Source organism: Vipera berus (genome assembly GCF_964194415.1).
Source record: "Vipera berus genome assembly, chromosome: 1".
Classification (NCBI taxonomy): domain Eukaryota; kingdom Metazoa; phylum Chordata; class Lepidosauria; order Squamata; family Viperidae; genus Vipera; species Vipera berus.
Genome location: NC_138202.1, coordinates 6063038 through 6090320, shown reverse-complemented (window position 1 = coordinate 6090320; position 27283 = coordinate 6063038). Strand labels below are relative to the sequence as shown.

At 47.5% G+C, this 27283-nt stretch overlaps 1 protein-coding gene across 10 annotated transcripts in view; it reads right to left on the bottom strand.

Annotated features, from left to right (window-relative positions):
• The window catches only part of KDM4B (lysine demethylase 4B), a 275813-nt gene that overhangs the window by 168830 nt on the left and 79700 nt on the right, over window positions 1-27283 (bottom strand). For all 10 annotated transcript variants that reach the window (XR_014025553.1, XM_081320789.1, XM_081320792.1 and 7 more), the window contains exon 7: window positions 6517-6566. Coding sequence is in view for 9 of the 10 variants with exons in the window: in XM_081320789.1 (XP_081176915.1) it covers window positions 6517-6566 (50 nt within the window). In the remaining variant the exon portion in view is untranslated. The remainder of the gene's footprint in view (window positions 1-6516; window positions 6567-27283) is intronic.

Sequence of the window (27283 nt, the reverse complement as noted above, 5' to 3'; positions counted from 1 at the left end):
AACGGGCCGCGCCCACCCAACTGGCCACACCCAGCCAATGGCCATGCCCACCCAGCACCCGACGATACCTAAGTGGGTTTTGGGGTTGCAGTTTGGGCATGTTGTGATTCAGGGTCAGCCTGTGGGTTCGGCAGTTGGGTCGGACGACTCAGAGGAGGAGGGGGGTGTTGAAGATCTTGCTGAGGGGGTTGAAGATCTTGCTGAGGGGGTTGAAGATCTTGCTGATGATAGCCCTCAGCCAGGCCCCTCCCACTTGGTCACCATGGAGACCCAGCTGTGTGAGCCTGACAGCGTGGATGAAGATGACCCACAGCTGGCCCTGTTCAGGGACGCCCGACGCAGGAGGCAGTCAATTAGGAGTAAACAGAGGAAGGCAGTGGGGCTTCTCGGAAGGAGGCAAAGAGAAGCCACGCACTGAACTCTTTATAAGGGGAATGTGTGGGGAGGGCTGGTTTGCTGAAAGCAACCGCTCAGATAGTGTTTCAAAGCTCCTGTATCTTGGTTCGTGTCTTGTTTGTTTTTGTAGTCATAAATTTGGCAGACGTCATTCCAGCCTCTTGCCGTTTGTAAAGGGGTTGCCTTTTCTGCAGGGCCGGTAGCAGGCTGGTACAGAACAGGGCACTCGGTCTCTAAAAGGTTCGCCATCGTTGGGATAGGCTATCAGCTATTTAGATCCAGAAATGTGGGGTAGGAGTCGGGGTGGGAAAGAGAAGGAAGTGGGAGAAAAGGGGGAGAAAGCTTACAAAAATAAAAAGTAATTCCAACCCTTGAACATCGCAACATTAAACTGATGCTTCCCGATGGAGGGTGTTTAAAAAAAAAAGTGCAAAGAATTACTGGCTTCTGGCAACTTTCCCCCCCCCCATACTAAAAGCATTTCAATTAGACTTACGAGTGCCTGCCACCCAGTTCACCGTCCTTCTCTGCAGTTCCTCTTTTTAATGCACAGTTTAAGTGGCTCTCATTAAAGCGCCTAATAAAGGAGCGCATTTTAAGTGATTAGCACCAATAACGTGGCAGCCCATTAACGGTCCCTCCCGCTGCCCCCCCGGGTTCCGCCACCCCCCCCAGTGAGCCCATTTAAGAGCTCAGCTATTCATTTTGCGTGTTCATCGCAAGCTCCCGCCATGTTGTGAGCATCTTTGCAGCGCTGTGGGGAAGTGTGGCGTTAACGTCGGGGTTCGCTTTCTGCCAGACAGGGTGACACACGCACAAAAACACACACACACACACACACCGCCGCCATCTTCCAAAACATCCAAATGCAGCAGGGGGAATTTATTAAGATGGAAATAGAGAAGCCACTCTGGTAAACGGTCTTTAGCGTTAATTCATCCTTACAACTGTGCGCAACGTAAGCGTGTAACGCAGCCATCTCGCAGGCTTGTTTGGGGCATCAATAGATTTTGGAGGGAGCAGGATCCGTTCTCAAACAATTTAATTTAATCTCTCTCTCTCTCTCTCTCTCTCTCTCTCTCTCTCTCTCTCTCCTTGAGGTGTAAAGATGAGGGGCGACAGATACTTATATATCAAATCTATGGAATCAAATTAGCCATTTGTTGCTGTGGTCACAAGCAAGAGCTGGGAGGCTAAGACCGGCTCCTAAAAACGCTGCACTAATTCGGAAGAAAATGACTACATCCTCAGTTGGTCTAAAATGGGGGGGAAAAAGGGATTTAAGCAGAATTCGGAGCTCGGCTACGTCTTCTGAAATAAGGGAGCACATTTTCAATCTTCTGGGGTTTGGGGTTGTTTTTTTTAACACATCCCACGTAACCTGTGTAACATTTAACTAACTCAGTGTGGTGCAATCCGGGTTTTGCTAGCTAACTCATTACCGAGGGGCGAAAAGGTTTAACTTCGTCTCAGATGGACGTGAGATATATAGAGCGGGCGATCCAGATTAATGTGGGATGGCTTAGTCAGCAATTTCCAGGTATAAAAAAAAATATAGAAAGCCAAGTGGCATTAAATGCCACTCTTTTTTTAATGAAAAGGAGGACTAAGGGCGACACGATAGCAGGCTCCCAATATCTCAGGGGTTGCCACAAAGAAAGAGGGGTGGGGTGGGGTGTCCACCTATTCTCCAGAGCGCATGAAGGCAGGACAAAAGAAGCTGTTGTGATTCAGGGTCAGCCTGTGGGTTCGGCAGTTGGGTCGGACGACTCAGAGGAGGAGGAGGGGGGTGTTGAAGAGCTTGCTGAGGGGGTTGGAGAGCTTGCTGATGAGAGCCCTCAGCTGGGCCCCTCCCACCTGGTCACGACGGAGACCCAGCTGTGTGAGCCTGACAGCGTGGATGAAGATGACCCACAGCTGGCCCTGTTCAAGGACGCCCAACGCAGGAGGCAGTCAATCAGGAGTAAACAGAGGAAGGCAATGGGGCACCTCGGAAGGAGGCAGAGAGAAGCCACGCCCTGAACTGTATTTAAGGGGAATGTGTGGGAGGGCTGGTTTGCTGAAGGCAACCGCTTGGATAGTTCCTGTTTCATAGCTCCTGTTTCATGGTTGGTGTCTTGTCTTGCTCTGTTTTATGTTAATAAATTTGGCAGGCTTTATTCCAGCCTCTTGCCGTTTGTAAAGGGGTTGTCCCTGCGTTTTCTGCAGGGCCGGTAGCAGGCTGGTACAGAACAGAAGCAACGGATGGAAACTCGTCAAGGAGAGAAGCAACCTAGAAATAAAGAAGAATTTCCAGACAAATTTCCTGAACAGTTTAACCAGTGGAACAGCTTGCCACCAGAAGTGGGTGCTTCCATCACTGGAGGTTTTCCAAGAAGAGACTGGACGCCCATTTGTCTGAAAAGCTATGGGGTTTCCTGCCTGAGCAGGGGGCTGGACTAGATGACCTCCAAGGTCCCTCCCAACTCTGTTAATTCTGCTACTGTGGGAGCCGAAGAGAGAGTTTTGATCTGACCTACGACATGCACACAAGAGCTACGATCGTCTTACTTGGAGGTGTCGATCAAGAAGAACGGTGGGGTCCTTGGCACTCTCTGAGCTTGGTCTTCTTGCAGATGTTTCATTACCCAACTAGGTAACGTTATCAGTGCTGGAAGGGAGTGGGGATTTGGTCTCTTTTTTATATATATATATAATAGTAGCTTGCCCGGTGGGTGTTGATGTGTTTTCCACGGTTCCTTGATTAGGCTGTGGTTTCTTCTTTGAATAAAAACTGTGTACCAAACGCCACTCCTAGCACTGGTGACATTAGCTGGTTGGGTTATGAAACATCTGCAAGGAGACAACCAAACCCAGAAACCAGCAAGGATCTCAACACTTCAATCCAGGCTCAAGGTTGACTCAGCCTTCCATCCTTCCGAGGTAGGTAAAATGAGGACCCAGATTGTTGGGGGCAATAAGCTGACTTTGTAATAATGCCGCTTGGGGGGGGGGCGAAAGCCCTAATAAGCAGGCATATACATAGAATGAAGGCTATTGCTAAGCACATTTGATTTGTGCTTAAAATTGTAAGCCGCCCTGAGTCTTCGGAGAAGGGCGGGATATAAATGGGATTTAAAAAAAAAATCCCGAGCTACATTCTCTTCTATGAGAAGAGCCTTGGTGGAGCAGTGGGCTAATGCCTCCTTAAGTAACACCAGCTGCCTGCAATTAGTGCAGGTTCGCATCCCACCAGGCTCAAGGTTGACTCAGCCTTCCGTCCTTCCGAGGTAGGTAAAATGAGGACCCAGATTGTTGGGGGCAATTAAGCTGACTTTGTAATAATGCCGCTTGGGGTGTGTGTGAAAGCCCTAATAAGCAGGCATATACATAGAATGAAGGCTACTGCTAAGCTTGTAAGCTGCTCTGAGTCTTCGGAGAAGGGCGGGATATAAATGGAATTAAAATAAAATAAAATAAAACTCAGGGCCACACCAAGAATCAAATTAATTCCCCCCCCAAATACGTACTCATCCACTTCCTGATGGAACAGCTAATAGAAAAGCCACGTACCTTGAACAAATTATTACAATGCAGTGTTAACTTCCCAAAAAATAAAAAAAAAATAAAAAAGGCAAAGGGAGGTGGGTGGCAAAGAAATAATATCCCATAGATTCAATTTCATGCAGACTTCCAAATCCTATTTTTGAAACGCAACGTACGTCTACATCTTCTCACGGGCAACCAAGATTGATGGGAGATTTTACCCTCGTGGAAACGGTGGTTTTTGTAAAGCTTGACATACGACCGGGAGAAAATGGTACGAATAAAAAAAGAAATTGGTTTGCCGCTCTCATTTTCCAGTCACTGGTTTTCAATATGTTATTTCTATTTTGTGCAATGTCACCAGAGGGAATGGCTCCCCGAGAGACATCTCATGATGCTTTCTTTCATCTGGACACCTCGTGTATTTTTTCCTATTTATTTGACATTGAAGGTGCAGCCCAAGAGCTAACTGCCTGCCTTTTTTAAAAGAATGATTATTATTCCCTCCCCCCCCAACCCCCCAAAGATGTACGTCAATGGGTATATCAAGAGCGAGGCTTTACGGGTACTGAAAATCAAGAAGGAAAAAAATGCAGCCTTTTAGAGAACACCTATTACAGGCAGTCCTCAACTTACAACGGGTCATTTAGCGACCATTCGAAGTTACAACGGCACTGGATAGAGCGGCTTATGACCGCTCTTCACGCTTACGGCCGTTGCAGCATCCCCATGGTCGTGAGATCAACATTCAAAACGCTTGGCCACTGGTTCCTATTTATGACGCTTGCAATCTCCCGGGGTTATGGGGATCCCCTTCTTGCGACTTTCTGACAAGCAAAAATCAAGGGGGGAGCCAGATTTGCTCAACAACCGTGCAACAAGCTTAACAACTGCAGCGATTCACTGCAGCAAGACGGGGGGATAAAATGGGTCAAAACGAACTTCACTGTCTCGCTTAGCAGCGGAAATGTTGGGCTCCGTCGTGGTCGTAAGTCGAGGACCGCCTGTAGCTAATGCCAATTCTGTTTAGCCCGAGCCAAAGTGATAGTCTTAAACACTGTAACTGACCCTGGACCTGATTATACAAAGAAGCAGCTTCCACTGAGGTTTATATTAAAAACATATGGTATAATAAGCTCTTTTAAGTGAACATTCTACAATTTTTCCTGGGCACTCACTTTATCTTGATTATTTTTAAGAATAGAGAAATCAGGTGTAATATAACAGCTACTCAGAGTTATATTCTTAACCACAGTTAAGGAGGCAAAGGGGCACTAAGACAAAAGTCTCTGCGTGATGGGAGAAAATTGAAGCCCATTGAATTTCAGACAGACAAATTATTCTGCTTTTGATCGAAGCGTTTCACTTCTGAATAAAATTTTTTCACAGGCAGACATTCAGGACTGCTCCCAGTAACAATACTGTATAATAAGCCAGCTGTCCACAACTTTTTGAGCACCAGGGACCGGTTCCACGGAAAAACTATTTTCTACCGAACCAGCTTCAGCTGTAGAAAGAGTGCAGAGAAGATCAACAAAGATGATCAGGGGACTGGAGGCTAAAACACAAGGAACGGTTGCTGGAATTGGGAACCATCTAGTTTAATGTCTAGTTTAATGAAGAGAAGGACAAGGGGAGACACGATAGCAGTCTTCCAGTATCTCAGGGGCTGCCACAAAGAAGAGGGAGTCAAGCTATTCTCCAAAGTGCCCGAAGGCAGGACAAGAAGCAACGGATGGAAACTCATCAAGGAGAAAAGCAACCTAGAACTAAGGAGAAACTTCCTGACATTGAGAACAATTAACCAGTGGAACAACCTGCCTCCAGAAGCGGTGACTGCTCCAACACTGGAAGTTTTCAAGAAAAGACTGGACAGCCATTTGTTTGAAACGGCATAGGGTTTCCTGCCTGAGCAGGGGGTTGGACTAGATGACCTCCAAGTTCCCTTCCAACTTTACTACTACTACTGCTGCCGCTACTACTACTACTACTATCATCATCATCATCATCACATGCCAGGGTGCCATAACGTGAAAGACCACTCTCCCACATCTTCTGTGGAAAAATTGTTTTCCGTGGACCAGGAGGGGGGGCGGGGGGAATGGTTTTGAAAACTACATCTGGCATGTGCACATGAAGCTGCGGACCCCTGTATAATTTAATTGTGGTGGGTTTTTTTCTTTTTCATTATTAGCAGGATTAGCACAATGCTTTTCTTGACCACCGACCCCCTTTCAGTGGCCACGGAGCCCCAAGACTGAACTCAAGATTTAAATCATAACGTTTCTTCTAAGCCTTCGCGGGACACCCCCCCCTTGTGATGACGTTCCCACCCCGCCACAGCTCACAGGTTGAAAAGCTCTGCTTTGAAGTAAAAGGCTTAGGAGAGAAACCTCAGTGGCTAAGTTGAGAAAGCAGGATATGTGAACCAGTGCACCACCACAGAAGCTGTCACAGTCGTTCATATACACCTACAGACGTGTTCTCAGATTACGTAGCATCAACACTGGTGTAACATTATGGATTCATTTATCCTAAGTTAGTCCTTGAGCAGGCCGCAGAGTCAACTCCGTTGGTGTATGTAATAAATCTTACCTTTGGCCAGTCTTTCCAGCCTCTTGCCGTGCTCTGGAGGTATAGCATACCTGGTGAAGGAAAAAGAAAAAGCTCATCAGGAAAATTAAGTCCAGAATTTTGCTTCCAAACTGATTCATTAGGAATCTGTTGGCAGAAGTTTGTTCTTCGCCCTTCACAACCCCACCAGCCAGGAGATTTCCCCTGTCAAAACATCTCCTCCCTTCTCCATCCATTACTTCAAACATGAACAACAGATTTGGAAGGAGATCTTCTAGTCTGCTTGAGCAGGGGGCTGGACTAGAAGACCTCCAAGGTCCCTTCCAGCTCTATTCTATTCTATTCTATTCTATTCTATTCTATTCTATTGAATTTATTTCTTACTCTACTCTATTCTATTCTATTCTATTCTATTTTCTTCTAATTCTATTCTATTCTATTCTATTCTATTCTATTCTATTCTATTCTATTCTATTCTATTCTATTCTATTCTATTCTATTCTATTCTATTCTATTGAATTTATTTCTTACTCTACTCTATTCTATTCTATTCTATCCTATTCTACTCCATTCTGTAATTCTATTCTATTCTATTCTATTCTATTCTATTCTATTCTATTCTATTCTATTCTATTCTATTCTATTCTATTCTATTCTATTCTATTTTCTTCTAATTCTATTCTATTCTATTCTATTCTATTCTATTTTCTTCTAATTCTATTCTATTCTATTCTATTCTATTCTATTCTATTCTATTCTATTCTATTCTATTCTATTCTATTCTATTCTATTCCATTCCATTCCATTCCATTCCATTCCATTCCATTCCATTCCATTCCAACACTACACCATCTCAGACAAATGGCTGTCCAGTCTCTTCTTAAAAACTTCCAGTGTTGGAGCATTCACCACTTCTGGAGGCAGGTTTTTCCACCGGTTTAATTGTTCTAACTGTCAAGAAATGTCTCCTTAGTTCCAGGTTGCTTCTCTCCTTGACTAGTTTCCATCCATTGCTTCTTGTCCTGCTTTCAGGCGCTTTGGAGAATAGCTTGACTCCCTCTTCTTTGGGGCAGCCCCTCAAATATTTGAACATAAGATCCTACAGTTATCTTAAACACAACAGGATCACGGAAGATTAACCTCTCATTAACCTCTCAACCTAGAACTAAGGAGAAACTTCCTGACAATGAGAACAATTAACCAGGGGAACAACCTGCCTCCAGAAGCGGTGAATGCTCCAATGCTGGAAGTTTTCAAGAAGAGACTGGACAGCCATTTGTCTGAAATGGTAAAGGGTTTCCTGCCTGAGCAGGACCTCCAAGGTCCCTTCCCGAAAGTCCCAAGTGAAGCGAAGGGACACAGACGTAGGTTCTGACATGTGTTTATACCATGTACATATATCAATGAGTTTATCCTATATAAATGTTTTAAATAAATAAACTAAATCCTCACCTTCCCGAGGAAGCCTAGACAGGAAGAGTGAGGAGAGCACAATCCACTACTAACATTTGCCCTTTGCTGTCTCCAAGGGCCCAAACTTTGATCCCATGACCGTGAGCAGCACTGTAATGGTTGCTGAACAAATGGTCATTAAGCAAGGACTACCTGCGCACAAATGGGCTTTCCTTATCAACTATGTAACCTCTTCCATGCTCAAAGGGAGCGGGATTTGCAGAGAGGAGGAGGACTGTGAGGTCCTTGGTGTTCTCTGAGCTTGGTTATTTTCTTGCAGATGTTTCACTACCAAACTAGGTAACCTCATCAGATACAATCAAAGTCAGAGAGCCTCACGCGCCCCAGTCATTGTCCTCCTCCTCCTCCTCCTCCTCCTCCTCCTCCTCCTCCTCCTCCTCCTCCTCCTCCTCTGCCTCCTCCTCCTCCTCTCCTTTTTAGCACCAATGATGTTAGCTAGTTGGGTAAAGAAATCTCTGCAAAAAAACAACCAAGCTCAGAGTGCACCAAGGACCTCACAGTCCTCCTCCTCCTCCCCACTCCACAAACCCCACTCCCTTGTAGCACTGAGGATGTTGCATCTGAGCATGGTGGTGCTAGATCAGTGGTGGCGAACCTATGGCACGCGTGCCAGAGGTGGCACTCAGAGCCCTCTCTGTGGGCACCCGCGCCGCCACTGCTAGCATCTTGCGCAGGTCCATTAGGCCGCCGCCGCTGCCCGGAGTGGCAACCCCACCCAACACAAAGGAGGCAAAGCGGCCAGCTAGCAAGCTTGAGGAGAGGTGGTAGAGCACGCACGCCCACACCCAGCAAGCCAAAGGCCACCCCGAGTAGGGAAGGCCGGATCCGCATCGGCTCCATGGCCCCCCAGTCCCAGCTAGGATTGCATGCCTCCCCACCCATTTATGCTGGGCCTCCTGCCCACCTCCCCACCCTCCAGAGACCCCCTGGATCTCCCCAACCCTGTCCAGCCCTCACAGGGTTCCCCCCCAATGAGCAACATCGAGGTGGCCATGCCCACCCCAGTCACGCCCACCCAGTCTGCCGTGACAACCGCAGCCATGCCCACCCAGTGAGCCACGCCCTCATGTCCCCCCAAGGGCACAACAATGCTGACGCGGCCCTGGCACTTTGCGATACATTAGTGGGTTTTGGGTTGTGTTTTGGGCACTCGGTCTCTAAAAGGTTCGCCATCACTGCGCTGGATAGAACAGGGCTAGAAGGGAGGGTGGAGTTTGCTCAGGGGTCGGCAACCTTGGCACTTTTATGACTGGTGGACTTCAACTCCCAGAATTCCGGAGCCAGCCTGGCTCAGCTTGGAAACCTCTCCCTTTCCCCTCAGCGTGGCTGGCTCAGGAATTCTGGGAGTTAAAGTCCACCAGTCATAAAGCGGCCTAGGCCTAGGACAGGGATAAGCAACCTTAGCTCCTTTATGACGCGTGGACTTCAACTCCCAGAATTCCTGAGCCAGCATGGCTCAGCTTGGAAACCTCTCCCTTTCCCCTCAGCACGGCTGACTCAGGAATTCTGGGAGTTGAAGTCCACGAGTCGTAAAAGAGCCAAGGTTGCCTACCCCTGGGTTAAGGGAAATAGGTGTATCTCGTCAATGTGTGGCCCTCAATGGAACCGCATCCACATGGAGGGAAGTGTGCAGTGGGGTGCCCCAGGGCTCTGTTCTGGGCCCAGTGCTCCTCAACATCTTCATCAACGATTTGGACGAGGGGATAGATGGGGAACTCATCAAATTCGCAGATGACACCAAGCTGGCAGGAATAGCCAACACTCCAGAAGACAGGCTTAAGATACAGGAGGATCTGGAAAGTCTATCTTATCTATCTATCTTATGTCAGGGGTCTTCAAACTTGGCCCTTTTATAACTCGTAGACTTCAACTCCCAGAATTCCTGAGCCAGCATGAGGGAACTATGGCCCCTTCATGACTCGTGGACTTCAACTCCCAGAGTTCCTCAGCCAGCATGGCTCAGCTTGGAAACCTCTCCCTTTCCCCTCAGTGTGGCTGGCTGAGGGATTCTGGGAGTTGAAGTCCGTGAATCATAGAGATGCCAAGGTTGGCCTAGCCCAGGGGTAGGCAACCTTGGCCCTTTTATGACTGGTGGACTTCAACTCCCAGAATTCCTCAGCCAGCCTGGCTCAGCTTGGAAACCTCTCCCTTTCCCCCTCAGCGTGGCTGGCTGAGGAATTCTGGGAGTTGAAGTCCACGAGTCCAGAAAAGAGCCGAGGTTGCCTCCCTCTGCTCTAAAGCACCAAGCTCCGAAAGCACCAAGGATGGCCACCTGCTCCTTTTCCCTCCTTTTCCACTTCCTCCTCCTTCCTCACATTCCCTTTTGGCACTGGTGATGTTACCTAGTTGGGTCAAGAAACGTCTGCGAGGAAACAATCTCGGAGAGCGCCAAGGACCCCCACAGTTCCACAGTTCCTTCTATCAGTTAAGTTCCTGTGTTTCCCATAGGAGTAAGCCTCTTTCACCGACAGCTATAAAGGCTCTTGAAACAAAGGATTTTTTTTTTTAAAAAAGGATATACCCCCAAATTTCCATAGATCAAAGTGATGTTTTTCCTCTGAAGTACGTCAGCAAACTCACGCTCTAATGTCTAAAGGACATTACCTTTAACTTCTCTCTTGTTGTGTTCGCCTTGAATTTTAACTTTTTTTTTTGGAAAGCTGTTTTTTGCTAACGTAAAAGAAAACAAAGCAATGAATAAATTAATGCGGATCCAAGCGCTTCTTCCGCTGGATTAGCAAGAAAGGAGCTATCCTATTTCTTCTGGGGATGCGTTGAAAAGTTTGGGGCGCCTTCGCTGTTAGGAGGCAGTCAAGGATGAATGCCGTTCTTTGGATTCCGATGCAATTTTTTCTTTAACTTAATTACCGCCTGTAATTGGGAGTTGGAAAGATAAGATTAATTGAATTGTGAGGCTGTTGAAGTTAATATTGTTGGGACCCGGTTATCGTGGTTTGCAGAAGTACCTAACTGAACGCTAGAGAGATGTCCCACGGAATTTGGTTACAGAGCGGCTTGGATAGAAAGTCAGCGAGCTGCATTAATGAGCTTAAAATCAGGAAAGGAAGGGAAGGGAGAAGAAAAAAAAAAAGAATTGCAGTCTTGCCAGTCGTGCTAAGAAACGCCAGCAGACTCTTCCTCAAAAAGTGAGGGGAAGGGGAGGGAAACACTTATTACTTTCTTTCAAATTAAGGAGAGAAAAGGAATTGGAGCCAATCGGAGCTCAAGCCCCAGAACAGGGGGGAAAAAAATAAGACACAAGACCCAGAAATTAATTCTAGCCCGCCAATCGCAGCAAAACTACAAAGCTCTGCTTGAAAGAGGCCAGGGCAAAAGAAGACCCAACCTCCCCGTCCCGGCCCTGTTCAACGCCACACGTTTTGGCTGAACCACAAAGCGAAACTCCCCAGACGCTAGCTCAGGGGTCTTCCAACTTGGCCCTTTTGATGACTGGTGGACTTCAACTCCCAGAATGCCTCAGCCAGCGTGCCTAGCTGGGGAATTCTAGGAGTTGAAGTCCACAAGCAGGGGTCTTCCAACTTGGCCCTTTTGATGACTGGTGGACTTCAACTCCCAGAATGCCTCAGCCAGCGTGCCTAGCTGGGGAATTCTGGGAGTTGAAGTCCACAAGCAGGGGTCTTCCAACTTGGCCCTTTTGATGACTGGTGGACTTCAACTCCCAGAATGCCTCAGCCAGCGTGCCTAGCTGGGGAATTCTGGGAGTTGAAGTCCACAAGCAGGGGTCTTCCAACTTGGCCCTTTTGATGACTGGTGGACTTCAACTCCCAGAATGCCTCAGCCAGCGTGCCTAGCTGGGGAATTCTGGGAGTTGAAGTCCACAAGCAGGGGTCTTCCAACTTGGCCCTTTTGATGACTGGTGGACTTCAACTCCCAGAATGCCTCAGCCAGCGTGCCTAGCTGAGGAATTCTGGGAGTTGAAGTCCACAAGCCGGGGTCTTCCAACTTGGCCCTTTTGATGACTGGTGGACTTCAACTCCCAGAATGCCTCAGCCAGCGTGCCTAGCTGGGGAATTCTGGGAGTTGAAGTCCACAAGCAGGGGTCTTCCAACTTGGCCCTTTTGATGACTGGTGGACTTCAACTCCCAGAATGCCTCAGCCAGCGTGCCTAGCTGAGGAATTCTGGGAGTTGAAGTCCACAAGCATGGGTCCTCCAACTTGGCCCTTTTATGACTGGTGGACTTCAACTCCCAGAATGCCTCAGCCAGGCACGCGTGCCTGGCTGAGGCATTCTGGGAGTTGAAGTCCATGTGCCTGGCTGAGGCATTCTGGGAGTTGAAGTCCACCAGTCATAAAAGGGCCAAGTCTGAAGACCCCTGGGCTAGATGTCTCCCAGCAGGTTATCTTAAAGCCTTAGCAAAAAAGGTACTGATTCCTTAAAAACCTATCTTTCCATCTAAAGGGAAAAGAGGCCTCATGAATGAAAAACATCCATTTTCTCTCTCTGTCTCTCTCTCTCTCTGTGTGTGTGTTTGTGTGTGTGTGTGTGTGTGAGAGAGAGAGGGGGGGGGAGGGAGGGAGGGAGAGAGAGAGACGAACAAATGTCTCGCGCAGCAACATAAATGTTGGGCTCAATTGTGGCCGTAAGTCGAGGACTGTGTCAGGTCCCCAATAACCTCTTTGCTTTCCCTTGCGTATATATTCTACTTTTGGGGCCTGCCATTCTGCTGGGGGGGGGGAGGAGAGGGGAAGCAAGCTTTCGCTTGGAATAACTTTCGCTTTCTACTTTCCCCCCTCCCGCCTCTTATCATCTCGAGAAAGGAATGTGTCTCCCTTATCGGGGAGACCGTTACAGAGAAACAAAAGCTGGAGAAGACCTTGAGATGTAAGCCAACTGTGCCAGTTGACTTGCACATCATACCACCGGTGGACTGGTTGAAATTCAAATGGACATTATGACTTCCAGTTTTGGTCACCACGATGTAAAAAAGATGTTGAGACTCTGGAAAGAGTGCAGAGAAGAGCAACAAAGATAATTAGGGGACTGGAGGCTAAAACATATAAAGTACGGTTGCTGGAATTGGGCACGTCTAGTTTAATGAAGAGAAGGACAAGGGGGGACATGATAGCAGTCTTCCAGTATCTCAGGGGCTGCCCCAAAGAAGAGGGAGTCAAGCTATTCTCCAAAGCGCCTGAAGGCAGGACGAGAAGCAACGGATGGAAACTAGTCAAGGAGAGAAGCAACCTAGAACTAAGAAGAAACTTCCTGACAGTTAGAACAACTAACCAGTGGAACAACCTGCCTCCAGAAGCTGTGAATGCTCCAACACTGGAAGTTTTTAAGAAGAGACTGGACAGCCGCTTGTCTGAAATGGTGTAGGGTTTCCTGCCGGGGGGTGGGGGTGGGGGTTGGACTAGATGACCTCCAAGGTCCCTTCCAACTTTATTATTAGGATGATGACTTTGGGGGGGGGGGAAGAGGAGGAATATTGCTGGCTGAACTATACTGTTTGCGCGGCGATTTTTCCCCTGATCTCGCCTTGACTTCCTTACTCTCACTGACCCCGAATAAAGACGGTGCCTGCTTCAAGAGTTCTGCTGTCTTGGGTGGTCAGTTGGAAGTGGCTCCTTCCAGACTGCCTGCAGTCTACATTCCAACATTGCACACTACCTGCTTGATGTAGAGACAAAAATCACAGAAAGCCTAAGCTGAAGCTTCGTCTCCAAATTCCACCCGCCCGCAACAGGGATACCTGACATCTCACGGATTCTGCCCCGGCGACAGAAAAAAAAGGGCTTTTAGGCTTTCTAAAGGCAAACAAGCCAGCATTTTAGACCCGTTGAGATCAGCCCATCTCTCCAGCGCTTCTTGATCTTCTTGCGTCCTGCCAAACACTTAACGGAAGCAGTTTTTGCCTCGCCTGCTCTGGAAGAGACGGCTCCAGCAGGCCTGCCTGCCTTCAGAGGGGAAAATGTCAAGGAAGATCAAACTGTTCCGCTCATTAACCTGAAGGAGAGGTGTCAAAACAAGAGAGATGTTCAAATAGCCAGAAATATTCTTTCTGCCTGTTTGTCTGAAATCCCCCCCCCCCGGTGTTCGGGAGGGGAGAGGGGGGGGAAGAAAAGAGGTTTATGAAGGGAGCGGAGTTAACACAGATATTCTCTTTTTTGTTAAAAGGAGGAGACACACAGGCTTAATTTATCAAACCTCCTGGCCTTAGCTTTCTTAAAAGCTTAAGGGAAATGGGCAATTGGCAATTTTGGCCAAGACAAAAAAAATACTCCGACCTAATCTTGAAAAGGGAAAGCAAATAAGGGCTACAGAACTGAGAAATTGGGGTAAACATGTGGATGCACTGGTGGAAATGGGGAGGACAATTATATTACCTGAACTGTGCATATGCGCAGGGTATACCTTTTTTAGAGAAAAACCAACTCAAGTTTAATTTCCTGGTGAGCGTGAGGAACAGTCCATATGCTTTTCTTGGCAAAAAAATGCAGACATAATTTTATCTTTCTTTCCCTTTTTTTCTTGGCAATTTCCAATCTAAACTAGATCTAGGAATATCTGATGATATCCTATCCTAGTGCTAATAGTGCATATGTTTCTTTGGGAAATTAGTCAACCTGGAATTAAGGAGAAACTTCCTGACAGTGAGGACAATTAACCAGTGGAACAGCTTGCCACCAGAAATCGTGGGCGCTCCATCACTGGAGGTTTTTAAGAAGAGACTAGACAGTCACCTGTCTGAGATGGTAAACGTTCTCCTGCTTGAGCAGGGGGTGGACTAGAAGACCTCCAAGGTCCTTTTCATTCTATTCTATTCTATTCTATTCTACTCTACTCTACTCTACTCTACTCTACTCTACTCTACTCTACTCTACTCTACTCTACTCTACTCCACTCCACTCCACTCCACTCCACTCCACTCCACTCCACTCCACTCCATTCCATTCCATTCTACTCTACTCTACTCTACTCTACTCTACTCTACTCTACTGCTGGTTTGACTGTGTTGCTGCTGCCATGGGGGTGGAGGTGGGAGGGTGTTTTAATTGGTTTTTATTACCTGGTGGGTTTTTAAAATTTAGTACATCGCCGGGAGCCACTGTGTGTGAGTTGGGCAGATAAATAAATTTAATTAATAAAGATAAATTTGAGTGTGTAGACATACATTAAAAACATAAACACACACATACACACCCCATTCCTACTTACATACACCTCGGTTTTTTTGCATTTTGATTCCTGTAGTTTCTGTGGCACCCGGGTCACAGGGACAGTATTCGAGTTTTATAAGGAGTTTTATTTGTTTATATCTTGCCTTTATTATTTTTTTACAAACACTCATGGTAGCAAACAGATCCAAGACTTTTTCCTCCTCCTCTTTTCCGCCTAACAACAACCCAGTAAGGTGGGTTGAGCTGAGAGAGGGAATGACTGGCTCAAAGTCATCCAGGCAGCTGTCACGCCTTAGGTGGGACTAGAACTCACCGTCGCCTGGTGACTGGCCCAAAGTCACCCAGCCGGCTCTCACGCCAAAGGCAGGACTAGAACTCACCGTCTCCTGGTTGATTAGCCCAAAGTCACCCAGCTGGCTTTTATGACTAAAGTGGGAGTAGAGCTCAACAACTCTTGGTGAGTGGTCACCCAGTTGGCTTTCATGGCAAAGGCAGGACTTGAACTCACAGTCTCCCACTTTCTAGCCGGAGGCTTTAACCCAGGGGTCTTCAAACTTGGCCCTTTGATGACTTGTGGACTTCAACTCCCAGAATTCCTCAGCTGGGCACGCCGGCTGAGGAATTCTGAGAGTGGAAGTTCACAAGTCATCAAAGGGCCAAGTTTGAAGACCCCTCCCAGAATTCCTCAGCCGGGCACGCTGGCTGAGGAATTCTGGGAGTTGAAGTCCACAAGTCATCAAAGGGCCAAGTTTGAAGACCCCTCCCAGAATTCCTCAGCCGGGCACGCTGGCTGAGGAATTCTGGGAATTGAAGTCCACAAGTCATCAAAGGGCCAGGTTTGAAGACCCTTCCCAGAATTCCTCAGCCGGGCACGCTGGCTGAGGAATTCTGGGAGTTGAAGTCCACAAGTCATCAAAGGGCCAAGTTTGAAGACCCCTCCCAGAATTCCTCAGCCGGGCACGCTGGCTGAGGAATTCTGGGAATTGAAGTCCACAAGTCATCAAAGGGCCAGGTTTGAAGACCCTTCCCAGAATTCCTCAGCCGGGCACGCTGGCTGAGGAATTCTGGGAGTTGAAGTCCACAAGTCATCAAAGGGCCAAGTTTGAAGACCCCTCCCAGAATTCCTCAGCAGGGCACGCTGGCTGAGGAATTCTGGGAGTTGAAGTCCACGAGTCATCAAAGGGCCAAGTTTGAAGACCCCTCCCAGAATTCCTCAGCCGGGCACGCTGGCTGAGGAATTCTGGGAGTTGAAGTCCACAAGTCATCAAAGGGCCAAGTCTCAAGACCCCTCCCAGAATTCCTCAGCTGGGCACGCTGGCTGAGGAATTCTGGGAGTTGAAGTCCACAAGTCATCAAAGGGCCAAGTTTGAAGACCCTTCCCAGAATTCCTCAGCCGGGCACTCCGGCTGAGGAATTCTGGGAGTGGAAGTCCACAAGTCATCAAAGGGCCAAGTCTGAAAACCCCTGCTTTAACCACTAGATCAAACGGTCTCTTCCATACGTTTTCCTGCAATTCTCTTCTGAAATGGCAGTGGAGCGAACGTAATAAAAATGTTAAGGATTCTGGGCAAATCTTGGATCCAATCCAAGCAAATCCGATCCCTCGGATTGATCCTGATTTTAGCGGAGGGATTGAAATACAGGGATTCTTCCCCCCCCGCCCAAAAAGAAAGGACTATCGTATTCATTTCAAGAAATTGAACCGTCTGCCTGCTTCAAAATAAGATGGTTTACTTAACCGGACTTTTCCACTAAGTGAAATATTTTCTCAACACTTTTTTTAAAAAAGGGGGTGGTGGAAGGGGGAAGGGGGAGGATACAAGCCTGTCCCTTTGAAGAATTAAGTGAATTTTCTTGAAGCTACGTGAGTCGAGCAAGCCAGGATGTTAGACTTTTATCTAGAACCCGGTCCCCATCTATTATCGTTAACTCCCAGAGCTGGCTCTAGGCTGTTGTTGTTCCTGATCCAGCTTTTATACTTTATCTTGCCAGGGCAGTTTTTGTATTTTAATCATTTGCCTAGTTGCCAGTGGCAACCACAGACTCTCCGCACAGGTGAGTGCACAAACAGCACCCTTCAAGCACGCCGCAATTTCGCTCGCCTGCTTCTTATTCATAAAGAGGGGAAAAAAAACCTCTCACATGAATAAATATCAAGGGTTGGGTTGGCTTTTTTATTTTATTTTTTGAAGTAGGTAGGGCTCGGCAAATCTGGGGGAGGGGGAAAAAATCCACCTTGCGCTGAGTAGCTTACCCAAGGAGAGGGAAGGAGGGAAGGCTGTAAGAACAAGCCCAGGGGAAAAAAAAAGATTTTAATTTCTTTATTTCAAATACAGGTAGTCCTCCTCTTACAACAGTTCATTTAGTGAATGTGCAAAGCTGCAACGGCGCTGGGGGAAAAAAAAAGTAACGTGGGACCGTTTCCCCCAGTTACAGCCTTTGCAGCATCGCCGCGATAAGGCGATCAAAATTCAGATGCTTGGAAACGGGTTCATACTTACGACCGTCGTAGCGTCCCGGAGCGGGGGTGTCAGGTGATTTGCCCCTTTGGCGACCTTCCGACAAGCGAAGTCGACGGGGGGGGGGGGGGGGAGCCAGTTTCACTGAGCAACCGGGTTACTGATTTGTCAGCTGCAGTGATTCGGTTGGCAACGGTGGCAAGGAAGGTCGTAGAACGGGGCAAAATCCACTTAAGAAAGATCTCACTTAATAACAGGACATTTTGGCCTCGATTGGGGGTCGTAAGCTGAGGACTGCCTGTTTCCTTGTTTCAGCTCCCTCTCTAGCCTCCCGTTTGGGTGGCTCCCTGTCTCATTCCCAAAAGCAAGTTCCCAATTCCTTAAAACTACACACAGCGGAATCAAGATCCCATCGTTTGCGGGCAACATTCCAGAGGTTGGGACCGGCTGTCATTTCCTTCATTCTCTGCGTGCGCTTGGCAACTGGCGTGTACGTACGACAGTTGCAGCGTCCAGGGGTCGCGTGGTCGCCATTTGTAACTTTCCCAGCCAGTTTCCGACAAGCCAAGTCAATAAAGCTTAACGACCGAATGATTCACTTAACAAGGGAGGTTGTTAAGTTGCTTAACAGCTGTGGCCAAAGAAAGGCCGCAAAATGGGACGCAACTCACTTCACTGCCACAGGCTCACTTGTACACCCTTAACAATCTGAATCCATTGGTCTGAAATGGTACAGGGTTTCCTGCCTGAGCAGGGGGTTGGACTTGATGACCTCCAAGGTCCCTTCCAACACCACCATCATCCTTATTAAATGACACCAACGATTATAGTGTGTGTGTGTGTGTGTGTCTCAAATGTGTGTCAGTCAAATGGTGGGTCCAATCTCTTCTTAAAAACTTCCAATGTTGGAACATTCACAACTTCTGGAGGCAAGTTGTTCCACTGATGTATTTAAGTGATGTATTTAACAATAGCAATAGCACCTCCAAGGTCCCTTCCAACTCTTGTTATTCCAATTTTTTAAGGCTTCTACTTGAGGCCTGCTACTTGGTGGCGAACCTATGGCATGTGTGCCACGGGGGACGCAGAGCCCTCTCTCTGGGCACATGTGCTGTCGCCCCAGTCCTAGGCCTTCAGCTGGGTTTTATAAAACCTTTTCGCTTTAGGCCTCCACCGCCGTGTGCAAAAAAAAAAAAAAAGGTTCAATCAATCAATTTAAACTTGCGGGGGAAAAAAAAGATCTCGCAAAGTTGGAATTGATTGATTGAACTTTTTAGTCCCACCCAGTCTGCCGTTACCACCGCAGCCACACCCACCCAACTGGCCACACCCAGCCAAAGGGCCACGCCCACCCGGCACCCGACGATACATATGTGGGTTTTTGGATTGCAGTTTGGGCATTCGGACTCTAAAAGATTCACCATCATTGACCTAGACCACAGGTCTGCAACCCGCGGCTCCGGAGCCGCATGGCTCCCAGTCCTCTGCCATGTGCAGTCAAAAAAAAAAAGTGGGACTAAAAAAGTTCAACCAATCAATTCAAATATGCAGGGTAGGTGCATATCTCGCCTTGGCTCCACTCTTCAGTCAAACCCTGCTCTGTGCATGTACGCATGTACGCGCATGTGCACACATTTTTTTGCGGCTCCCAGTTTTTGCTTTTGTGAGGGAACCGGTTCCGAGTGGCTCTTTCACTGTTTCAGGTTGCTGACCCCTGACCTAGACTTATAGACCGCTTCACAGTGCTTTACAGCCCTCTCTAAGCAGTTTACAGAGTCAGCATGTTGCCCCCCCCCCCAACAATCTGGGTCCTCATTTTATCGACCTCAGAAGGACAGAAGGCTGAGTCAACCCTGATGTTCTGTACCAGCCTGCTACCGGCCCTACAGAAAAGGCAGGGACAACCCCTTTTACAAGAAGGCAAGAGGCTGGAATTACGCCTGCCAAATTTATTGCTACAAAAACAAACAAGACACGAACCAAGAAACAGGAGCTTTAAGTAACAGGAACTATCCAAGCGGTTGCCTTCAGCAAACCAGCCCTCCCATACATTCCCCTTAAATACAGTTCAGGGCGTGGCTTCTCTCTGCCTCCTTCCGAGGTGCCCCATTGCCTTCCTCTGTTTACTCCTGATTGACTGCCTCCTGCATCGGGCGTCCTTGAACAGGGCCAGCTGTGGGTCATCTTCATCCACGCTGTCAGGCTCACACAGCTGGGTCTGCATCGTGACCAGGTGGGAGGGGCCTGGCTGGGGGCTCTCATCAAGCTGTCCAACCCCCTCAGCAAGCTCTTCAACACCCCCCTCCTCCTCCTCCTCTGAGTCGTCCGACCCAACTGCCGAACCCACAGGCTGACCCTGAATCACAACACCTGAGCCGGTCAGGATCGAACTGGTGGCAGGGAGCAGAGTAGCCTGCAATACTGCATTCTAGACACTTAACCACCAGGGCTCCTAATTATAACCAGTCCTCAAACATCTGGCTGTCCAGAGTGTCCCTGCGGTCATATGATCACAATTCAGACACTTGGCAACCACCACCCCGTATGTCAGACCGTTGCAGTGCCCTGCAGTCACATGAAGTCCCCACTTTTAACGATCCATTGGTGATTCGCTTAATGGCGGGAACTGGGGACTACTGGAACTGCCATCTGTAAGTTAAGTAGCCTGGTTGTATTGACACTGTGCCTTAGGACTGCCTCGCTTAGCAACTGAAATTGTTCAGCACCGCCGTAACATTGAATGGTCACTGAACAAGCGATCCTTAACCAAGGATTCAAATAAGGTCACTGTTAGGCCGCCGTGTCGGCCAGAATAGTTCTCGACTTAGGACCACAATTGAGCCCAACTTTTCTGGTGCTAAGCGAAACATTTCTTAAGTGATTTTTGCCCCATTTTACAATCTTTTTTGTCACGGTTGTTAAGTGAATCACTGCAAGTTGTTAAGTTAATAGCCTGGTGGTTAAGTGAATCTAGATTGATAGACAGACAGATAGGTAGATAGATAGAAAGACAGACGGAAAGATAACATTTGTCATTTTGTTTACTATGGGCCCAATAGCACACATTAAAAATGAAAATTAGTTGCTTGTTCTCAAAGCGTACACATACATGACGCACATTTAAACATACTATATACAACATATGTATAGAGCAGGGGTAGGCAACCTTGGCCCTTTTATGACTGGTGGACTTCAACTCCCAGAATTCCTCAGCCAGCATGGCTCAGCTTGGAAACCTCTCCCTTTCCCCTCAGCGTGGCTGGCTCAGGAATTCTGGGAGTTGAAGTCCACAAGTCATAAAAGAGCCAAGGTTGCCTAGGCCAACCTTGGCATCTCTATGATTCGTGGACTTCAACTCCCAGAATTCCTGAGCCAGCATGGGGGGAACTATGGGCCCTTCATGACTCATGGACTTCAACTCCCAGAATTCCTGAGCCAGCATGGCTCAGCTTGGAAACCTCTCCCTTTCCCCTCAGCATGGCTGGCTCAGAAAGTCTGGGAGTTGAAGTCCACAAGTCATAAAAGGGCCACGTTTGAAGACCCCTGATCCAAAGGTACTAACCAGTAGTTCCACACAATGTAGAGTTGGTCTATAGCAGGGGTAGGCAACCTTGGCTCTTTGATGACTCGTGGACTTCAACTCCCAGAATTCCTGAGCCACGCTGGCTCAGCTTGGAAACCTCTCCCTTTCCCCTCAGCATGGCTGGCTGAGGAATTCTGGGAGTTGAAGTCCACGAGTCATAAAAGAGCCAAAGTTGCCTACCCCTTGTATAGGCCCACACCCTTATTTATAAGCAACATATAAATATTAGTCACTGTCCATCTGGAATACATAACGGAAGGATGAAACTTGAAAGTTTATTTATTTTTTTATTTTAATCCCATTTATATCCCGCCCTTCTCCGAAGACTCAGGGCGGCTTACAAGCTTAGCAATAGCCTTCGTTCTATGTATATGCCTGCTTATTAGGGCTTTCCCCCCCCCCAAGCTACATTATTACAAAGTCAGCTTATTGCCCCCAACAATCTGGGTCCTCAAGGGTTAATGCTGTATGGGACAAAACTGGGACTGAATCTGGATGTTCGGCTTCGGATACCACCAAGCCCCCCCCCCAAAAAAAGAATGTAACAAGGAACACAGGGTGAAGAGGGTGTGTAGTGTAGTAGTGTAGTGTAGTGTGTGTGTGTAGTGTCCCAGACAATCTTGCGGGCCCTCCTCAAAAGCAACGCTTCTGTGCCATGTCCCGGATGGAACTGCCAACAATCTGGCTTCCCCATTGATTTTGCTTGTCAGAAGGGGATCACACGATCCCAGGACAATGCGACCGTCCTAGATATGAACCAGTTGTCGAGTGTCTGAATTTTGATTCCATGGCTACGGGGATGCTGCGATGGTCGTAAGTGTGAAAAATAGCCGGAAGTCACTTCTTCAGTTCCATTGTAACTCTGAATGGTCGCTAAACGAACTGCTCTTAAGTTGAGAACTGCCTGAACTAAACCTTGGCTCTGATAATCAGCCTGCATCCTTTCGTGTCAAATTTTGGGACTTAAAAGGTTAAGGGCCGTAATTGTGCAATTCTCACTGTCAGTGTTAATTATTCGATATTTTGATGAAGGTAGCTAGGGGGGAAAACTGCCCCCAAAGTGGAACAAATATACAAACGAAACCAGAAGCTCTCTCTCTATATATATATATTTAAAAAATTACAGTTTATAAATGTTGCTGGACTCCTAATCTAACTAAACTAATTAGCGCAGTTAATGAGCAAGGATGATGACAGCTGCAGCCCTTTATCTGCGAAGGAAAGGCAGAAAGGCGTTGGGTATAACTCAGCTTGGCTTTAATGAAATAGCTACAGTACCTTCTTTTTACTATTCTGGATCTCGTTCATTGATTCGCAGCCTAAGAATCCACTCTGCTGTTTGAAATGGAAGGACATTATAAAAATCTCAGTTTAGCAAAAAAAAAAAAAATGCTGAAGCTTTATCGTTGCTTTCCCGGGACCTCTTAATTGGACAGTCCCAGAAGGAAAAAAATACCTCTTATTCTTACTGAAGAGAATGCTATTAATAGCGCAATTTCTTTTGGGTGATGTTTATTCCCTTAGAGTAGGGTGATGGATGTGAATAATTATCTGACTATAAAGGCAAGCAAATGTGTTATTTTCTATCACTCCACATCATCTAACAGTAAAGTGTGAAACAGCATTTTGGAGTACAATTTTCCTGTCTGGCAGCTGAAAATTATTGCCAAGAACAATGAAAATAAATAACCAAAATGCCCGTTGTTTAAAATTAAACGAGTGTCAAGAAAGAGGAAGGAGACACGCCAACCATCTCAGGATACAAAATCGTAAATCATATTTTTTTTTAAAAAAAGAGACAAGGCAGAAGTTTCAGAAATGCAGCACATGAAAGCCACAAGAGCTCTGTTCCCTGCGGACCTTCTCATCTATATGTCGAAGCCCCTTGGGGTTGTTGTTGTGGTTGTTTTTTAAAGGGGGGGGGCTGTCTTGTTTTCGAACACTGAAACTGCTATAATGTTAATTCTCAGAACACAACAATTGCCCCAGACAATTTTCTGTTTTCTCTACTTGCACTGCCTACTGAAGAGAATGATGCCTATTGAGGAGAATAGATATACCACAAGGGAAAAGGAGGAGGAGGAGGAGGAGGAGGAGGAGGAGGAGGAGGAGGAGGAGGAGGAAAGCAACACTGGGGTTCTTGATTCTCTCTGAGCTTGGCTGTTTTCTTGCAGACGTTTCGTTACCAAACTGGGCAACATCATCAGTGCTAGAAGGGAGTGGGGGTTTTGGAGAGAGGAGGAGGAGGAGGAGGAGGAGGAGGAGGAAGAAGAAGAAGAAGAAGAAGAAGAAGAAGAAGAAGAAGAAGAAGAAGAGGAGGAGGAGGAGGAGGAGGAGGAGGAGGAGGAGGAGGAGGAGGAGGAGGAGGGAGAGGAGGAGGACGACGACGACAACTGTGGGGTCCTTGGTGCTCTCTGAGCTTGGTGGTTTTCTTGCAGACGTTTCATGAGCCATCTAGGTAATGCCATCAGGGCCAGAAAGGTGTGGGGTTTGGGAGGAGGAGGAGGAGGAGGAATACGACTGTGGGGTTCTTGATGTTCTCTGAGCTTGGCTGTTTCCTTGCAGACGTTTCATTACCAAACTGGGCAACATCATCAGTGCTAGAAGGGAGTGGGGGTTTTGGAGAGAGGAGGAGGAGGAGGAGGAGGAGGAGGAGGAGGAGGAGGAGGAGGAGGAAGAAGAAGAAGAAGAAGAAGAAGAAGAAGAAGAAGAAGAAGAAGAAGAAGAAGAAGAAGAAGAGGAGGAGGAGGAGGAGGAGGAGGAGGAGGAGGAGGAGGAGGAGGAGGGAGAGGAGGAGGACGACGACGACAACTGTGGGGTCCTTGGTGCTCTCTGAGCTTGGTGGTTTTCTTGCAGACGTTTCATGAGCCATCTAGGTAATGCCATCAGGGCCAGAAAGGTGTGGGGTTTGGGAGGAGGAGGAGGAGGAATACGACTGTGGGGTTCTTGATGTTCTCTGAGCTTGGCTGTTTCCTTGCAGACGTTTCATTACCAAACTGGGTAACATCATCAGTGCTAGAAGGGAGTGGGGGTTTTGGAGAGAGGAGGAGGAGAAGGAGGAGATCTGTGGAGTCCTTGGTGCTCTCTGAGCTTGGTGGTTTTCTTGCAGACGTTTCATGACCCATGACCCATCTAGATAATGCCATCAGGGCCAGAAAGGTGTGGGGTTTGCGAGGAGGAGGAGGAGGAGGAGGAGGAGGAGGAGGAGGAGGAGGAGGAAGACGACGACTGTGGGGTTCTTGATGCTCTCTGAGCTTGGCTGTTTTCTTGCAGACGTTTCATTACCAAACTGGGCAACATCATCAGTGCTAGAAGGGCGTGGGGGTTTTGGAGAGAGGAGGAGGAGGAAGAAGAAGAAGAAGAAGAAGAAGAAGAAGAAGAAGAAGAAGAAGAAGAAGAAGAAGAAGAAGAAGAAGAAGAAGAAGAAGAAGAAGAAGAAGAAGAAGAAGAAGAAGAAGAAGAAGAAGAAGAAGAAGAAGAAGAAGAAGAAGAAGAAGAAGAAGAAGAAGAAGAAGAAGAAAAAGAAGAAGAAGAAGAAGAAGAAGAGGAGGAGGAGGAGGAGGAGAAGAAGAAGAAGAAGAAGAAGAAGAAGAAGAGGAGGAGGAGGAGGAGGAGGAGGAGGAGGAGGAGGAGGAGGAGGAGGGAGAGGAGGAGGACGACGACGACAACTGTGGGGTCCTTGGTGCTCTCTGAGCTTGGTGGTTTTCTTGCAGACGTTTCATGAGCCATCTAGGTAATGCCATCAGGGCCAGAAAGGTGTGGGGTTTGGGAGGAGGAGGAGGAGGAGGAGGAGGAATACGACTGTGGGGTTCTTGATGCTCTCTGAGCTTGGCTGTTTCCTTGCAGACGTTTCATTACCAAACTGGGTAACATCATCAGTGCTAGAAGGGAGTGGGGGTTTTGGAGAGAGGAGGAGGAGAAGGAGGAGGAGAAGGAGGAGATCTGTGGAGTCCTTGGTGCTCTCTGAGCTTGGTGGTTTTCTTGCAGACGTTTCATGACCCATGACCCATCTAGATAATGCCATCAGGGCCAGAAAGGTGTGGGGTTTGCGAGGAGGAGGAGGAGGAGGAGGAGGAGGAGGAGGAGGAGGAGGAGGAGGAAGACGACGACTGTGGGGTTCTTGATGCTCTCTGAGCTTGGCTGTTTTCTTGCAGACGTTTCATTACCAAACTGGGCAACATCATCAGTGCTAGAAGGGAGTGGGGGTTTTGGAGAGAGGAGGAAGAAGAAGAAGAAGAAGAAGAAGAAGAAGAAGAAGAAGAAGAAGAAGAAGAAGAAGAAGAAGAAGAAGAAGAAGAAGAAGAAGAAGAAGAAGAAGAAGAAGAAGAAGAAGAAGAAGAAGAAGAAGAAGAAGAAAAAGAAGAAGAAGAAGAAGAAGAAGAGGAGGAGGAGGAGGAGGAGGAGGAGAAGAAGAAGAAGAAGAAGAAGAAGAAGAAGAGGAGGAGGAGGAGGAGGAGGAGGAGGAGGAGGAGGAGGAGGAGGAGGGAGAGGAGGAGGACGACGACGACAACTGTGGGGTCCTTGGTGCTCTCTGAGCTTGGTGGTTTTCTTGCAGACGTTTCATGAGCCATCTAGGTAATGCCATCAGGGCCAGAAAGGTGTGGGGTTTGGGAGGAGGAGGAGGAGGAGGAGGAGGAATACGACTGTGGGGTTCTTGATGCTCTCTGAGCTTGGCTGTTTCCTTGCAGACGTTTCATTACCAAACTGGGTAACATCATCAGTGCTAGAAGGGAGTGGGGGTTTTGGAGAGAGGAGGAGGAGAAGGAGGAGGAGAAGGAGGAGATCTGTGGAGTCCTTGGTGCTCTCTGAGCTTGGTGGTTTTCTTGCAGACGTTTCATGACCCATGACCCATCTAGATAATGCCATCAGGGCCAGAAAGGTGTGGGGTTTGCGAGGAGGAGGAGGAGGAGGAGGAGGAGGAGGAGGAGGAGGAGGAGGAGGAGGAGGAAGACGACGACTGTGGGGTTCTTGATGCTCTCTGAGCTTGGCTGTTTTCTTGCAGACGTTTCATTACCAAACTGGGTAACATCATCAGTCCCAGAAGGGAGCCAGTTTTCGAGCATGGATGATGTCACCTAGTTAACTAGTTAATTAGTACCACTTTACAAAACCCTAGTGAGACCACACCTGGAATACTGCAACCAATTTTGGTCACCATACTACAAAAAAGATGTTGAGAGCCTGGAAAAAGTGCAGAGAAGAGCAACTAAAATGATCCAAGGCCTGGAGGCCAAAACACACGAAGAATGGCTGCGGGACTTGGGTCTGGCTAGTCTAAAGAAAGGAAGAAACAGGGGAGACATGATAGCCGTGTTCCAGTATTCAAGGGGGCTGCCCCAAAGAAGAGGGAGTCAAGCTATTCTCCAAAGCGCCTGAAGGCAGGACGAGAAACAATGGATGGAAACTATTCAAGGAGAGAAGCAACCTGGAACTAAGGAGAAACTTCCTGACAGTGAGGACAGTCAACCAGTGGAACAGCTTGCCTTCAAAAAAGCGTGGGCGCTCCATCACTGGAGGTTTTTAAGAAGATACTGGACACTCACTTGTCTGAGATGGTATAGGTTCTCCTGCTTGAGCAGGGGGCTGGACTAGAAGACCTCCAAGGTCCCTTCCTGCTTTATTCTATTCTATTCTAAGTTGGGTAATGAAGCTTGTGCAAGAAAACTACCAAGTTCAGAGAGCACCAAGGACCCCACAGTCATCCTCTTCCTCTCCACAAACCCCGCTCCCTTCTAGCACTGATGAGGTTACCTATTTTGGTACTGAAATGTCTGCAAGAAAGGAATCAAGTTCAGAGAGCACTAAGGGTTCCAACAATTGTGATTTCTTTTACCTACTTTCCAGTTTATATCAACAGCCTGCTTTTCATCCGTGTCAAGTACTTACAAATATATAGAATAGAATAGAATAGAATAGAATAGAATAGAATAGAATAGAATAGAATAGAATAGAATAGAATAGAATAGAATAGAATAGAATAGAATAGAATAGAATAGAATAGAATAGAATAGAATAGAATAGAATAGAATAGGGTTTCCTGCCTGAGCAAGGGGTTGGACTAGATGACCTCCAAGGTCCCTTCCAACTTTATTATTATAAGAATAGAATAGAATACTCATTCAAACTTCATTGC